This window comes from Pipra filicauda, unplaced genomic scaffold (assembly GCF_003945595.2).
Source record: "Pipra filicauda isolate LSUMZ 115617 unplaced genomic scaffold, ASM394559v2 scaffold120_size2142806_pilon, whole genome shotgun sequence".
In the NCBI taxonomy this organism is placed as follows: domain Eukaryota; kingdom Metazoa; phylum Chordata; class Aves; order Passeriformes; family Pipridae; genus Pipra; species Pipra filicauda.
Genome location: NW_024103663.1, coordinates 974,771 through 992,134, shown reverse-complemented (window position 1 = coordinate 992,134; position 17,364 = coordinate 974,771). Strand labels below are relative to the sequence as shown.

Sequence of the window (17,364 nt, the reverse complement as noted above, 5' to 3'; positions counted from 1 at the left end):
ACTGCTTGTGATGAACAACTTCCTTTCTTTTCCTCTTTATGGAGTTTTTAGCTCAAGAACAAAATTTATATCGCCACATCAATGCATTTTTACATTATTATTTTCCATTGTCAAATATTTTATCAGCAGCTGGGCAGGGATTCTGAAGCTATTTCCTTAGACAGAACTGCCTGCTCCAAGGGTGCAATTTTCCCCTAAGTATAGTTTTTCCAACTGCATAAAGACATCTCTAAAATGAAACTCTCTCCTTTCGTTCCGTCCCTGTGGCTACAGTGTATTTGTGATCTCAAGCAGCAGGGAGGCTCGGCTGGCCAGAAGAGGAACCTGAGGAATGTTTTTGACAGCAGTGGTTGAGCAGGTGCTGCTCAGGAGTCAGCTCCCACCAGAGGTCCAGCTCAGGACTAATGAAAATTTCTTCTAAAGGAAAGAAAACGTGCTCCTGAAATGGAACAGTTCCCAAACTGCTGCTCTTCCACTCGTGCAGCCCCAGCTGGCACCAGGAGCACGGCAGGAATCACCTGGCCAGGTGTCTGCAGGTCTGTCTGTCCACTCACTGTGCAGGAACAATAAGATGTCTCAGAAAAAGTCAATGCAGTCACACTTTAATGTGTCTTTACATCCTTTTACGATTCACAAAGCCAGAACATAAGTACTTATACATTTTTAATGGGAAAGTAATGTATCCCCCTAAAAGAAAAATAGGTGTGATTAATCATTTGTCATAGAAGTTGCCTGACAGCTGAAACCTCAAGCTTCTAAGCTAGAAAAGCTCAAATAGACAAATTATACTGAATTGTTCTTTAAAGACCAAGCAGCTGTTTTATTACAATATTAAATTTACATTTTAAAAAGAAATATTCTGATTTATTATTCAGTTATGATAATCTTATTGAAGTGACATGAAATTCATGACAATGGGCTTTATTCTGTCCTCAGTCACCACAGGCAATTGGGTTTGCCATTACTTAGATCTGTGCAAGTTCCCACACCCAGAGCAGCACCAGTCTGGGAAGACAAACCCCAGACACTGGATTTCAACTTGGTTCTATAATTTTCCCCAGAAAAAGTGGGGGTTTGGGTCTGGGACTGGGCTGGATCCCTTGGTTCAGCCCCAAAGAACCCACCCAAACTCACTGTCCCAACAGAGCAAGGATGTCAATGTCCACCACCTTCACCCCACAGCCCCCGGGAATGACCTTCAAACAACTGGGAGCAGGTTCAATTTACATTTTACTTCAAAAAAAAAAGGGAAAGTACATACATGAGGGGAGAGTGGGGTGAACAATAATTATCTGAAACCAGGGTTCCACCAGTGTGACCCCCAGCTCCCCCGGGCCGGGGGCTCTCGCGGGTCACACACTCAGCGCTGGGGCAGCACGGACAGGACTGGGGAGGAGGAACCCCCGAGCTGGGGGTGCAGTGAGAGCACACACGGGGCGTGTGTCCGACACAGCTTCTGGTTTAAATGACAGAACCAGCAGGGAGGAGGAGGAGTTAACAGTTACTAACACTAGAATAATCAAATTTATATGTTATACATATACAGCAACTAACTGCTTTACAAAAAAAGCAAAATAATACAATATATTGTCACATGTATTTACAGTGTAGTAAATATACTTTTCTGTCAAATTTTACACAAAAATTATTTACAGGTGAATATACTGCATAAAAAAAAAAGGTGGGACCAACACTCCGAGTGACTCTCTGTGGTTTGTTGCATAACAGTAGGACGTGCTTCATGACACTGATAAAAATTAACCTTAGAATGAAACAGAAAAAGCCCTAAAACCTACAACCCGGGTCAGAGCGAGCCCTGGCACAGGCCGGGGGCTCGGCCCACGAGACTTAGTGAAACGTTCCCTGTCTGGGGAACCTCATGCACGGTAAAGCAGAAACATCGGCATCATTACAGGTAGGTTATGCACTATTCAAATACTACTGAGTTATCTTTAAGTCAGGGAAAATATCAACACAAACAGAATGTTAATTGTCTTTACAGTACTGAGCTGTGGTCAGTGTGGGGCAGGGAACAGGCTCTGAGCCAGGGGTGTCACACACGGTCCCCGCGAGGGTGTTACATGGTCCACGTGTTCCTGTTGGGATTTTTCTGAATCTCAAGTTTTCGTGTCAAAGCACAGGGACTCCGGGGCTGCAGCTCCAGCCCTGCAGCAGGGACTGGAGCTGCAGCCACTGCCGGGGCCCGCGGGCTGCCCGGAGCGCGGCCGGCACTGGGGACGCCGGGGACCCACAGCGGCACCGGCGGCACAGCCCGAGCAGCCCGGGCTGGAACGGGGCAGGAGGGAGAGTGCTCAAACAGGGAAAGAACAAAGGAAGGAGGATGTGAGAAAGAAAAAGAGGCAAAGTCCCAGCAGTGGCTGCTGGGGGGAGCAGGAGAACGATGGAGAGACAGTAAGGCACTCGACAACTAATTACTGATTGGAGTTTAATCATTACACAAAGGCTGTGCTTCCCTGTGAGCCAAGCACGAGCTTCCCAGCAACCAGTACAAGAAAACGTTGCTGCATATTGGGGCACACAGGATGCAAATTAAACCTTGGCCATCAGCTGTCCTCACACCCCAATTCCACCCCCACTACCTGACACCCCTGCTCGGCCAGAGTCCAGGCCCTCTCACTGAACCCCTCACACAGGGGAACCTCCAACCAACTCTCTCCTTCCAGGAAAGAGGAAATTAAATTTTGTTCACTGACTTTGTGAAGAGACCAGATTTTTAGCTGGGACTGAGAGCCTGGAGTAGTTCCCCAGGGAAGGTGATTTTCATCACCGTCCCCTCTGCTCTCACATCCTCTGTGCTGCAGAGAACGCAGCAGTTCTGAAGGAGGGACACTTTGGATGTGGGTAATGCAGAACAGTGAAGGGCTTCCTCTCTGCCCAAGCAAAACTGGTTGGGCAGTTCCTCTGGAATTCCTATTCCTCTTTACAGGAAACCTGCTCATAGGAGAAACAACTGAAAACAGCAAATCACCTTTATAAGAGATTCTTGTTTTCCTCCTACCTACAAATCCTCAGGCTTCTACAATTCCTTGTCTTCAGCAGAACGGGAAGGGCTGCAACTTGCTCGATTGGGTACAACCCCGTGCAAACCACAGCCACACCAGGGGTGGTTCCTCACAATCTGAGGTGTGAGATGACAACAGTTTCTAACCTGGGGACCCCAAGGCTCAGCCTCAGGCCCCGCTCACACCCCGCTCCGTGTCCCCAGTGACCACGTTCCTGCCGCAGCACCTGCACCACCCGAGAAGGGATTGGGTTAATTGCACCACTTCATTTTCCTAACGTATTTATTCCAAGACTGCTAATCCTAAATTTTCCTCTTGTTTTGGCAAACTATTTGCATATGAAGTTTGTTTTCATAGCTTTTCCAGGACTGTAAACAAATTAAAGAAATTGTTATTTTATGAATCAATACAATAAAGGTATTTTTATTTACATAAATGTTACATTGTTACTGTGTGGATACATGGGAATTGTGTGCTATAGCAATAAAATCGGAACCCTTAATTGTACCATTCTCTAATAATTTAGCTGTGGAGTTTGATTTACTGAAAGCCATTAATGATTGCACTGGAGGATTGGCTTTTACCTAGTGGATAGTTTCTTTTCCTTTAAAGCCACCAAAGGATTGTTGATTCCTACCACAGCACAGGGATCTGCAACTGGGAAGCAGAATTGTTCCTGAGCAGGAGCTGTGTGAGCCCCCAAGGACACGGCCCCTGCCCCAGCTCCTGCCTCCTCCCTCCCCAGCACAGCAGCAGGTCCCCAGCGCTGTCACCCGACCCTGGCAGTGACCTGTGACAGCACCTTCAGTTCTTGGAACCCCTGCAGGACCCCGAACCCACCCCGGGGGGTCCCGTGGGCAGAGGGGCAGCCCCGGCCCTGCCACGGAACCGACCCAGTGTCAGTTAATTGAAATTCATGTACCTTGAGCAGAGGTGGCTGTTCCTGTCCCTGCCTGGGCAGCACAGGGGCAGCTTTGCCACACACCATCCCCCAGAGCCAGGAGTGAATCCACCCCGCTGCCCCTCCATTCCCCACTGGCTGCTGTGCCAGGAGCTCTGTCGGGAAGGGCAGAACTAAAGCGCTAAGACGTGTCAAATGGAAGGAAGAGGTGAGAAACTTCCCGCAGTGCTACAACAACAGCCCGAGGGTCAGTCCCGGGGATTTCCGCCTGTACCACCTTCCCCAGGGCAGTAAAGTACAGCAAAAAAAGAAAAAAAAATAAAGGCTTGGGGAAAAAAGCCAGTTTGTCCAGTCTGGTCCATGTACAGTCCAAGTGCGTGAAGCTTAATCTGGGGAACGAGGGACTCCTGCAGCCTCCTCTTCCTCTCCCATTTATTGCTAATTACCTGAAATTTAACCTAATCCACCACTTCTGTTAAGCTCATTGTACTGTGGCTATCGTGAGTTTCTTTTCAGTATGGTAAAAAAAAGTCCACAGCTAAAATCTTACACGTTTGGATTAAAACCAGGATTAGAGAAACTTCCCTGGCTCAGGAAGCCACTACCTTGAGGTGTGCAAACAGGGTTAAGGATCAACACTTCCCTTTAGAGCAGGAACACCCGAGGCCAGAGCAGGTGCACAGCGGGGCTGTTTCGGGAAATGGCTTTGGATTTGGACAAGACGCGGCTCTGCAGCGTCACAGGACTCCAGACCTCCCCCGGCTCCGCCGTCCCTCGGGATCCTCACGCGGTTCTGGAACACTTAAACCAAACAGAAGGGAGGGATGAAGGCGTTAACTCAGGCAATGGGTCAGGAGTTGATCATCTGGCGACGCGGCCGACGGGATGGGAACTGTACAAATCAAGTGCAGCATCACACCCGGCGCGGGGCCCTCGGCGAGGGGCCAGCGCGTCAGTCAGGTCCAGAGATAGAAAATAAAATTAAAAAGCAACAATCACACGATCTTTTTGATGCTGTGACGCTTGAAGCTGCCGGCGCTTCGCTGCTTCTGCACTTGGCTGGCGGAGCCGTGGCGCATCCTCCCGCTGTTGGCGTGGCCGGCGGTGGGCGAGAGCTCCACGTTCTCCTTGTCGATCCCTGCGGAAACACGAGGCCCGCGCTCAGTCCCGGGGGAGCCCCCAGGGCCGGGGGGACCCGCCTGCCCTGGCGACAACGGCCCGGACGAGGCGGGTCCCCCGCGGGGTCCGGCCCGCCAGGGTGTGCTGAGAAAGAATCAAACCGTGTCTGGGGCAGGGCAGGGCTGAGAGCCGCTCCCTCCCCCTGCAGCCCTTGGGGCCAGTGGAGGGGAAAGGGAGAGGAAAAGCAAGAGATCTTGTGTGTCTGATGAAAAAAAACGTCTGGTTAAGTGAGGGAAGGAGGAAGAGGCAAGGAGGTGAAGGCACCGGAGTGCTGTGAGAACACTGAGCCAGTGAGTTTGGCTCCAGTCTTGCTTTTGCATTCTCCAGGAGGAAGGGTCGCACTGCCAAACCTACAGGCTTCTTCCAGCCAAAAATCAATGGCTGCTGTGGAACAGGGGCACAGCAGGGAGAGGAAGGTTCATTTCTGAACCCACAGGATTCTACTGCAGTGGCAGAGGCTGATTCTTGCTATCAGGGAAGATTCGTGTGTATTCAGGTACCCACCCTTCCCCTCTACACTGAATCTTGGCTCACAAACAAGCTCAGTAAAAGCACATAAGGTACAAATGAGAGCTGGGAGAACTCTGTCTCACTGCCAGGAGAGCGAAGGGCTCAGCTGGCTCATGCTGCACTCAGCAGGAAGAGAACCCATGCAGAGGTTCCCCTGAACAGCTGAGTGTCAAGTGCAGACACCAACTGTAATGATTCAAACTGTCCATAAAAACAATTCACAGACTCACAGAATCGTTAAGGTTGGAAAAGACCTTTAAGGTCATTGAATCCAACCATCAAATTAACTTTTAACAAGTAAAGAAACAGTTTTCTGCGGTGGGTGTTAACAGGAAACAGGCACAGAGCAGGTGAGACTGGGACTCCTCACAAGAACTGCTGTTGCCCAAGTTCAGCCCCAGTGGTGGCAGGAAGAGGCTTGTGGGGGACAGGCTGAGGTTTGTGCCCTCTCTGAGGGCACAACTTCCATACTCACACCTGAGAGCTTCAGATGGTCTCTGCAGGACAAGGTAACTATTATGTTTTGCTCAAAGTCTCACATCAAACAAACTTCAGAAATGAACTGCTTTAGTGTAAACGTGGCACTGACATGACAACACCACCCCAAACCTGCCGTGGGAGCCATCCCTGAGCTTTGGGCACTGGCACTCGAAGCCCCAAAAGCCAAGAGCTGTGTTAGTGCAGATGTGATCCCAACCAACTGTTCCTTTTTCTGCTGCCCCTGCTGTGGGTTTATCAGCCCTGCAGCAGCAGCTCCATAGCTGTCACAGTGTGACTGAGGAGTGTTTGACACCCTCACACCCACGGCAGGTGCAGCACAGAAATGAGGAGCAGGACGGGTGGTTTTAGGCAAGAGGCTACAAGTACAATCAGCAGCAAGAATTAGGATGTCTGACAGTGAATACAAAAGTTAGAACAAAATCCTGTTACTGTGACATCTCCACAATTCCATACAGGAAAGTGATTGTCAGTGGCATTAATGGGAACAAAGAACACCCTCCACACTTGGCACAGCGACAGCGTGAGGGCTCCAGCAGAGGCTGCTGCAGGCTGAGGCTGCTGCAGGCTGCACCCTCCTCTCCCTGTGTGGGCAGCAGCACAAACCCCCCAACTACGCTGAGGACAGGAACAACCCACGGGGTGAGCAAAAACCCTCCTCTGCAGCTTTCTCTTACTTCTCCATACAAAGCAGAAATGCAGTGGTGTGGAGCTCCCCATCTCCTGCCCCTCTGCCTGCTGCTGTCAGCCCAAAGAACCCGTGTCTGCTGGTGAGTCACTGAGGTTGGAGCTGACTCCTGGTAACTCTAAAGAGCTCACACCAAACAGTGCTTCATTCGAGCTTCACACGTGCAGCACAGTGATTTCCACACCAAGCATCCACCTCTCTGTTGCCAGATTTGTTCTCGAGGCCGTGCCTGGCTCTCTCTCTGCTCTACCCTCAGATATTTTGGCATCCCCCAGGACAGGCCCCAGTGTAGCGCTCGCTGAAGCCATTCCCGTGTCAGTAACTGCTCCTCATGCCACAGCCCCACCCTAACACAGCTCAAGCAGCATTTTGTGCAAATATGATGAAAGAAGAGAGTACCTGGATGAGGCAGCTGCATGAAAACTGCAGACTTAGAGCAAGGCAGAGAAGCTTCACAGACACAGAATGAAAGAAATAAACGTAAGTGAATAATGTCCATGAGACGGGGAAGGGGAGGGAAAGGAGCAGAGATGGTGACAGACAAAACATTCATAAACAATGATCTTGCCTGGTTGTTTTCAGATGCAAGAAATGAATTTTTCATGTATTTGCAACTTAATATATTTGTAACCATAACCAAAAGCTCACTTGGCTGAAAGTGTTTCTTTGCCTCAGTGTGGTGAGGGAGCTCGGTGCTGCTTTCACTGGTGTTTTACATCTCATTTCCAAGCAAACAGTGCCCTGTGTGTGTCATCAGTGTGTCATTTCAGACTCACCACTAACCTGAACGAGTTCCCTAGTTCCCAACTCTATTTGTGGAGACTCTTAACCAGCCTTTGACAAAAGCCATGTGTTTGCACAGCACTTGGAAGGAACATTTGACAGGCTGGATTAATTCCTTCCTCTCAGTTTGCAAAGGAATAGGGAACAGAAAGTGGGGCAGAAGGAAGGAGGACATTTACACAGCAAAATGCTTCTTTCCCTCACAGAGAGTCCAATCCTGCACCATCACCTGACCCTTGGAAACGAGCTGCTGGAGCTGCCACTGATGTCCTAAACAGAAAGATGCTGCCCAGAATGTCCTTATTCCACACTGACAGCAAGGTCTGTTCCCAAAGAAATCCCCATTCCCAAATCATTCAAACAGAGCCCTGTCTTACCCCTGCTGCACCTCTGCACCCTGAACACAAACCATCCCAGTGTCCAGAGCCAGGGGAGCCTCTGGAAGGGCAGATTCCTGCACAGAGCCAAGCCCAGCCCAGCAGGGCTCAGTGCAGGGAGCAGAAACCAGGGAGGAAGAGAGTGAAAAAACCCAAAACACCTCAATCCAAGGGCTTTCTGGGCTTCCATTGGGCTTAGAAATGAAGTAGAAATAAAAAGTTGGTTGAAGCATCTATTTAGAACTGCAACAGCTAAATCATCCCTTAAGAAATATCTCACAGTGTAATTTTTATGACAAAGAAAAGATTTCCTCAGTATAAGAACCACCCCTCCAAAATCACTTCAAGAAGAGTCTTCATGCAGATTTCTTTGACATAAATTCCATCTTCTTCCTATATTTAATTTCTTCTGCCTTATGCTGCTATACTGAGTGATTTTTACTCTTCATTTATTTTCACCCTGCAAACCTTTGCTGTTAAATTTCACCTCTGCATTTCCTTACAATTCCCTTCTCCCCTTGTTTTTATCCATTTACTGCCTTGGATGACTGTTCTTTTCCCGCACACCTTCACTTTACCATCAGCATATTTCTGGCAATCCACCACTCTGAGCTGACCCTTTCTCATGTATCCACATGAACTCTTTTCTTCCTTGGAGGCAGAGTCCAACCCCTTTGCTGCTGTGTGGGCACTGGCCTTGGATCACACAGTCAGCTGGAGCTTTGTCAGCCCAGCACACTCTGCATGGCACACTTAGGGATTAGTTTTCCCAACATGTGCTACCTTGCAGTGCCCAGATCAGCATTTTCTCCTTGCAAATTACATGATTACGTGTTTATATTTATTCCTTTTCAAGCCCTCACTGCTGCACTGTTCCACATGAAGATGGAGCTGCTGTCTGTTCTGATGCCCTTAATGCTCTTCCCTTCATGTGGAGTGACCTGGGAGACAGCTTTTGTGCTGGATAGAAGCCAGTATGTGAGCTGGGGTAACAGCTCAGAACAGTTTAATATTCATTTCACTCTGGAAGGCGCCGATGTTTGGTGCACAAACACATCCAAAGAGCCAACAGTGTGTCTGGCTCCCAAACCTGGAATTCCCCCACTTCCCTCACCCAGGTGGTCCCAGAGCAGCCACTGACCTGGGGAGTGCTGGGAAGTGGCCAGTGAGGTCATGGAGTTGGAGAGGTTGAGGTTGGCAGTGATGCTGAGCTGGCTCTGCACGGCCGGGGGGTACGGAGACGTGGGGGTCAGCAGGGACTCCTCACTGGCTTCCTCATCAATTCCAGGCAAGTACGTGTCAATCAAGGCATCCAGGAACTTCACTATGAGCTCAGCATAGTCTGGGATTTGGTTTTGCTGTGGGAGATGGGTGGGGAAAAAGAAAAGATTGTTCTTTTCTTTGTACTTTCCAGTCAGTCTGAGCTCTGCTCCAGAGCTCACACTGCAATCACACTGCATTGCCTGGAAATTTTAAACAGCATTTGATGCATCTGTAAAAACTCATTTGTGGTCTTTTTCAGATCAATCTAAATGTGCACATTAAAGACCACTTGTAGGTGTAACTTCAGTGTGGGAGCCCAGGGGCAGGAAGGGGGCTGTTCCCCCAGGGACTGAGCTGCAGAGCCACCTGGCACTGCCCTGGCAGCTCTGCCCCTGGGCCACTGCCCTGCTCAGCCCCTTCCCCCTGGCATGGCTGGGCACACGGGCACTGCTCCACTGGCTCTGCTCTGACACAGAACTTAACCTTAAGGAATCATCTTTCTTATCAAATTAACCCTTTACACTGTAAGATACATGTAATAAAGTGACCCTGGGAGCAGGAAAAGGTGCCCTTACACACCTGACTGCTTTTCCCCAGTTCTGGTAGTTTATCTGAGTCTATCAAAGCCCCTGCTGCAGGCTCACAACTGGTTTTAGCCCAAGAAGTGAGCCTGACAGCTTTCTGCTTGCTTAGAGCAATCCTGTGCCTTGTTTATGTGCATCTTTCCTGCAGCACCAATGTGCCCCAGAAAGGCCAAACACTCCTGAGCACACAGAGCTCTTACCTTGGAGAAGGGGCCAGCAAACCTCCACAGCCCATTGAATCCAAAACCTGCAACAACAAATGGAACATGACCCTCAAAGCCCAGCTCTCACTGGCACAGAATGACCAGAGGGTGCTCCCTCATTTTCAAAGGTGAATTGGCCACGTGATTCCACATCTCAGTTCCAAAATTCTGTCAGCACTGAAGTTTTTCTCAACTGTCACCTGCTTCTTAGATCTTCCTGGAAAGTTTTTGACTAAGGACCATAAAAACACGTTTAGGTTTTAAGTGTCACAGTTCAAGTGAGCTTGGGCACTGAAAACCAAACATTACACTAAGGAATTTACCAGTACTTAAATCGATCCCTAATTAATGAAGATAACAAAGTTCATCATCTATCACCACTATTCACATTCTGTGTTTCTTTAAGTTGCTTGGAGGAAACACAATCCTGAGGTTCAACATCTTTTACTCATATAGATAGTGAAATACTTTTACTATTTGGTGCACAACTGCAGCAGTTCTAATATTTCATGTCAGGACTATTTTTAATCTGCAAACTCTTATTTTTCCTCGGATACCTGAAGCTGGAGAGGTGCCACACCAACCTGCCTGACTAGTCCAGGAGGGCTACAATTTGGAAACATTTTCAATAGTAAATCTAACTCAAAATACAGCAGTTTTGAAAAAAAGGGGAAAATATTTACTCTGTAGATAAGATGTTTGGTACTGGGGTGGAGATTCCTCGTGGTAGACAACACTCTGCACAATCCCATGGATTGGATTCAACAAGTTTGGATCCTGGCACAGCGATAAAAGGGTATTGATCTTGGAGTCCAATAAATTATGCCTGAAGAAAAGAGAAGTGGCTTATTTTCTGGTCATTAAATAAAATAAATCTGCAGTTCCAAACTGACTACAGTAACCAGCAGTTCAGGTGGGATTTTTACACCTCAGTGATTCCAGAACACAATTCCCAGTGTTCCATGAGGACTCTTAACGAAGGGCAGCACTTTCAATATAACCATATAAACCATCAAAGCCTTCCCCTAGCACTTTAAATTGCAAATATTTTAATTCTTTTAAAGCAAAAATTCTTCACTGGATTTGTGTTCCTGTCAGCCACAGTCCCAAAGCAGCTTTTTAAACCCGTGGAGCTCTGTCCCACTGAGCTGCCTGCAGGTCTCTGCCACGCTGGGGGTTTTAAGGCAAATGCCAGTTACTGACAATCGTGGTTTCAGTAACTCACAGAACTTGGGTGGGCTTTGACCACGACTTTATAAAGCCAGAACAAGGCAGCATTCCTTTAAATGGTGCTCATCTGCTCACCTTAATTTCTGACAGTTGGGCTTCCTTTACACGTATTTGCTCCAGCAAAACTACAACAGATATCTAAAGAAATACACCCAGAGTATCTGTGAAAGGCTTTAAATCAGTTTTGAAACACACCTGGGGGGCAAATCAAAACCAACCAGCCATGGCCAGCCTGCAGTTCATAACCCACACGTGAGAGGTACTCACACAACAGGAAAGACCTTCGGGAAGACAACACTGGCTTCTGCTAAATACTCGTAGAGGATGCGCTGGTCGAACTCGTCCGTGGTGTACTTCACCAGCGTGGCCTGCACAGGGAGAGACCCCATCACTGCCTGCCACTTTGCACAGGGAGAGACCCCATCACTGCCTGGCACTTTGCACAGGGAGAGACCCCATCACTGCCTGCCACTTTGCACAGGGAGAGACCCCATCACTGCCTGCCACTTTGCACAGGGAGAGACCCCATCACTGCCTGCCACTTTGCACAGGGAGAGACCCCATCACTGCCTGCCACTTTGCACAGGGAGAGACCCCATCACTGCCTGGCACTTTGCACAGGGAGAAGAGACTCCATCAGCTCACTGACAGCCCTGACTGTGCTGTGGGTAAGGGCTTGACAATTCTGACTAGCACAAAGCAGCATTACAGAAGATTCACTTATGCCTGTACTAGGAAACAACTAAACCGGTTGGTAACAGCCTCTATTTTGGCAATAACTTCATCTAGTTGGGTTTGGACACAAGTGTCCAACTGAGTCTCTCTGAATTGTCTGTGTCCTGGGAACTGCATTGGCACAGCTGAAGGAAGGTCTATCAGACTGTACCACATTACTGTCTAATGACTTTTAAACTGAACTATGCTGAGATTCCAACAATTTTCATTTCTTTTAACCTATAAGATATTAATAATCTTTTAATATATAAAATTAGTTTATGATAAAACTCAGCCAGGAAAGACTCCAATTAACACGTTTGCTTCACTGGGAGCTGGAAGGACATCAGAAAATAGCAGACAATACACAGAAGAAAGCTTACAAGAACTGTAAGCAGCAGAGCTTGAATTTTTGGGTCAGTCAGAACCTCTTCATCCAGGAGGACGTTTGACTCAGAAACGGAAACTTTCCGGAGATGTGGGTGTTGCTGTGGTGATATTCTCTGGGTTTCTGCCAGATAAAAAAGAGCAAAATAAACCCAAAGCAAGACAGGATCAGCTCCTGCACAACAGATTCAGTCATGTGCAAACCTCAGAGTTCACCAGCCTCTTCAGCGAGGTGACAGCAACGACTGTGCTGGAACAGAGCAGCACTGGACCAGTCCATGGGATGTGGTATCGGATGGCAAACAAAAACCCCAATTTCCTTGTCAGTGAAATACAGGCCCAGGGGTGTAAGTACCAAATTCAGGGTCAGGCAGATACAAGAGAAGAACCCTGGTCTTGCATTGCAATGGGGGGTGGGGGCACAGGAAGCAGATGGGGGAGAAGATGAAGAGAGGCATTCCAGGCATCAGGTCACATTCCATCTCCTGCAGGAATCTGCAGCTGGGGCTTATTAACTTATAACAAGCCAAATGTTGTTTATTTGCTTGCACTCCTATATGCAGGACTTTGGGGCTGCCCTGATTCTGCACCTGTAAACTGAGCAGCTCCAATTCCAGCCTCAGCTGCCAGTGATAGGAAGGCTGCACCCTGCAGAAGCACTGCTAAGAAAGGTGCTTCTCCCTTACCTTGGAGTAACCTTGGTAAATAAACGCTCAATTTAGAAATAATCCTTTGTATAGATATACAAAGTGTTCATAATTAATATTATTCTTAAAATGTTAGTCCTGTTTCTCACCCATTTCATAATCATTTTCGGCTACTCTCCTCATTTTGGGAGGCGTTGTGATTCCAGATTCCATGTCTTGCCTTTTAGGAGCCTTTGTGTCCGATATCAAATGGTCAAAACTTTTCCTTGTACCTAAAAACAATTTATCAGGCAATTAAAAACATTAAACCTGAATCCATTTTCTAACTTTTTCTGATTTTCTGGCCAAGCTACTCCCCTCTCTACCGTGTACTGCCAGGAATCTGGGGACATTCTCCCGTTCTCCGGGACGGGACAGACAGGACGGTCACACCATGCCGCTCTCCATCACAGTTTCCAAAGTGCTTCACAACACACATGAGGAGAACATGCAGTTAGTCAGGTGGGCATGCCATGGACCCCTGGGCACCACACCACACTGAGACACATGCCACAAGGTGGGTACTGAAAAGGAAGCAGGAACAGGGCTGCAATGAAGGAAATGCCCCTCTTCTGCCACCTGGGTAAGGCCAAAGGGCTCCCGCAAGTTCTGCAGAGCAACTCAGCTCGTTCCTCTGATAAAAGACTTGGTTTGGAAACACGATGCCCTGAGAAGCCATGAACACAAATCAGATTGCTTATAAAACATCTCCAGTGTTCTGGGACCATCTCTAGCACAAACCAGAGCAGCTGAGCTAAGTATTCACTTCTTGGGTTTGCTGGATAGGGCTGGTAGCAGAAAATTGGCACGAGGAATCTTTAGTGACTGGAATATATTTTTTTCTTCCTTTTCTCCCTTTTCCACTTCACATGCACATTTTGAGTGTCACTCTTGCTCCCTCCCTTCATGACCAAAAGAACTGAGTCCTCTTTAACTGTCCAGTGTCCTGCAATTTGTATTTTGCAGAAACTGTACATATTCCTCTGAATCAGGACTAAGCCCTTAAAGTCAGAACCAATACAAGAGAATAATTTTTCTCCAGTAATGCTTCCCAGGGTATTCTGTAGAAAAAATCAACAACTTAGTTATCTTAAATAACCTAGAAGCTTTTTAGTGTTGGCTTGTGAAGGCTGCCCCATGTCCAGGCTCATGGATTTCCGGGTGCGGGGGCTGATCTGTCCCACGGTCGGGTAGTTGGCAGCCAGGTGTCTGTCTGACCCCTTGGGGGATGACCAGGGCTGGTTCTCCTTTAGTGTCCTGCAAGTGCAAAGAAATTAAATTAAGGAAATCTTTAAAACTCTGCACATTCAGGCCTAAGTTTCTCAAGTAGCCAAACTATCCTTTATTAAACCCATCTTTCCCACCAAGTTAATTTACCCTAAACACATATTAAGACATAGTAATTACTTTGCTTGCAAAAATGTCTGAGCTAGTGAAACCAAACAATCTGATGTGAATGTAAAGCTGAGGAGATAAAAAATAATGAAAAGAACACAAGCAAATCAGCCTATGGGGCAAGAAGAAACATATTTAATATGCAGCTACTCCATGCTCAATGCTAAAAATAGAGATCCTGAGCAAGGTGCTCCCTGTTGAGAGACACAGGCTCTCCATGGCACTTCCAGGTTGATTCCCTGGCTGATGTCTCTGGTTGCACACAGACAGGCTGTAATAAGGTGTCAGGGTTTTCCAGCGGCACAGACAAGTACATGCCTTGGAGCTCTTAAAAGCACAAACACAACTTTCTTCTAAAATATAAATAAGATTAAATCAGGTTTGTAGAAAGATGCTAGCAAAAAGTATTACAGCCTCCAGAGCAGTTAAACTCTGAAATAGTTTTATGGATTTGAAAATTGAAAATTAAATCTGTGTGAATTCCAGGTCCAAATTTGTCTTTGACTCCTGATCACAGTGGAAGCAGCAAATTGGTCAGGAACCAGTCACAGCCCAGGAACTCAGCGCTGTCAGTGGGGGTTCAGCCCTTATTATACCACAGGTTATCTCCAGGTCACTTCCTAAAGGAAACAGATATTGCCATTTGGATAACTTATCTGGAAGTCAGACAACCAACCTATAGCTAGTGTCACTGTGATGTATGGGATATGTATCCATAGGAACATTTTCCATTGACACGTCTGTCAACAAGAGAGACTTCCTATGCTTTAGGCTGCAGCGGCTCCGAACCTCCTCAGACACTGTCAGCAGAGCTGGAAATGCATTGAACAATATAAACAATATGCCATCAATTTACAGTTTTTACTGAGCCCAAAGAAGACCACTGAGCTGTATTTACACCTTATGAAATATACAGATTAAAAGCAGGTCATTTAAGAAGAATTATCCTCCCCATCCAGTTACAATGACAAGATTTACACATTGGCCCTCACATGTCACAATTTCTATTTCTAGACCACTAGAAATTTGAATGCTCTAAGACACACCCTTTAGTATTTACACCAAGAAACCTTCAGCCTCCCTGAAGGATTTCCAAAGCTGCAGAGCAGGTGCTGTGCTGGCAAAGCCCTCAGTCCCCAAACAGCTTTCCTTGATGAACCCACCCTGCCCGCACTCCTGTCCACCTCCAGTTACAAGATTCCTTTATGCTGGTACAATTCCAACAACCTAAACCTGAAGGAATTCCCAAATAATCCACTCCTTTCCCATCAGCACAGATTGAAAAGGCAGTTTGGTCCATTTTACCTGCCAGGTAAGCCACGCTCTGGGTGTTCACCTCGAACTTGTCACAGTTCCTGTGTTTGTTAACCAGAGCGAGGAGTGTGTGCAAAATCCTCACTGTCCTTGCTACAGTGGTAGGAGAAGGATGCCTGTACCCTAAGAAACAAAATATTGCATTTAATTCTTGAACCCATATTTCTGAAGCGTTAATATTTTGAAAATACTTATGAAGATTTTCCAGCAGGTTCTCAGGACACTCTGTCTCAAGGGTAAGGAAGCACAGCGCTGACAGAAATTGCATATTCAAGACTAGTTCTTTCTGTCCCATCCCTCAAAACCACATAATTTCAAATGTTTGTGCATGCATTGTATCTATTGCCCCACAAATCAGTCTTCTAAAAGGAACAGTGAGCCTGATTGCAGGCAAACACACAGAGAGACACTGGAGGAAGAAGTAAAGAACTGCAGCAAATGAAGCCCCATGTCCTGTGACAGTTTAGAATTTACAGCATGAAAGACCTTTCTAGGACATGTATAAAGGAAACCTGGCAAAGTCCTTTAGTCAAAGAACATTTAATTCTGCATCTACTCTGTAATCCAAGTTACTTAAAATCCACCACCCTGTTTGTGCCCTTTATGCTTGGACTTGCTTTTATTTCCAAATTAAGAGTGTTCATCTAAAAGGAACAGCAGTATACACTCTTACCTTTCAGGAGATGTCCCACTAGTGCAAAGTTAAAGTTGGAATTGAAATTTAGCCCAACAAAATGATCCATTTGCTTGCAGTGCCATTCAAGTGGTCTCCTGATCTCCATGAACACCTCTTCTGGGCTCTGACCCAAAAGAAATAAAATAAAAGAGTACCTCACTGGAAGTTACTTTTTTTAAGTGACAAAACAGTTCCTTTAAGAGGTCACAGGAAAATATCAGACACTTTCTCACAGATCACATCTGGACATTTCTGTTCCAGTTTCACACAGAGCAATAAGAGCTTCATCTCCACATCTTAGTTCTGCTGTTGATATCACTCAAGTGAAACAATTTCTAAAGCAAATTTCAGGTTTAGTTGCTTAAGCAGTGCCCATAAGGACAAAGTTGGGTTTTTTTCCCCTTCTTTAACAGCTCTGACCGCTGACATCACTGAAGGGTCAGCCAGAGCTGAGTGCTGCCAGCTCACCTTGTCATTGAACACCCGCAGGCTGTCCAGGGTGTGCAGGTTCTGCTCCAGCAGTGCTGTTCCTGCCGAGTACAGGTTCACCTCATCCAGCTGCAGCACTGCCATGGCCACCCAGAAGAGAGCCTTGTGCATAGGAGAGTCCTGGAGGGGAGAGAAAGAGCCACCAGTTCACTTCCAAGTCAGTTCCTGTAGATGAACAACAACCAGGACCCACGGGGGGGTTTGTCCTCCTCGTAGCAGGTTTTGTCCTCAGCCACATCCATTCCAACAAAACAGATGCTCCTCCTTGTACCTGTTGGTTTGCTGCTCAAACAGGGCACCTGACAGTACCCTCAGCTGGGCGAACTCCCAGCAAACCAGGCCCTGCCATTTCCTCCAGCCTGACGTGGAAGGGCCGTACCAGCAATGACACCCGAAAGGCAGGGCTGGAAATGTTGTGGAAAGCAAGCCTGGGAACAGCCTTTGCCCACATGGCCATGGCCCAG

At 47.3% G+C, this 17,364-nt stretch overlaps 1 protein-coding gene across 3 annotated transcripts in view; it reads right to left on the bottom strand.

The window, feature by feature from the left end:
• Positions 1–583: 583 nt before the first annotated feature.
• The window catches only part of NF1 (neurofibromin 1), an 80,153-nt gene continuing 63,372 nt past the window's right edge, over positions 584–17,364 (bottom strand). The window contains exons 47-58 of one of the 3 annotated variants that reach the window (XM_039387169.1): positions 16,880–17,020; positions 16,409–16,535; positions 15,727–15,858; positions 15,098–15,233; positions 14,126–14,283; positions 13,137–13,259; positions 12,337–12,464; positions 11,507–11,607; positions 10,693–10,835; positions 10,007–10,053; positions 9,101–9,317; positions 584–5,062 (exon numbers count right to left, since the gene is read on the bottom strand). In XM_039387169.1, coding sequence (XP_039243103.1) covers positions 4,920–5,062; positions 9,101–9,317; positions 10,007–10,053; positions 10,693–10,835; positions 11,507–11,607; positions 12,337–12,464; positions 13,137–13,259; positions 14,126–14,283; positions 15,098–15,233; positions 15,727–15,858; positions 16,409–16,535; positions 16,880–17,020 — 1,596 coding nt within the window. In that variant the 3' untranslated portion in view covers positions 584–4,919. The remainder of the gene's footprint in view (positions 5,063–9,100; positions 9,318–10,006; positions 10,054–10,692; positions 10,836–11,506; positions 11,608–12,336; positions 12,465–13,136; positions 13,260–14,125; positions 14,284–15,097; positions 15,234–15,726; positions 15,859–16,408; positions 16,536–16,879; positions 17,021–17,364) is intronic. The other 2 variants (XM_027751517.2, XM_039387180.1) reach the window with 2 other exon arrangements.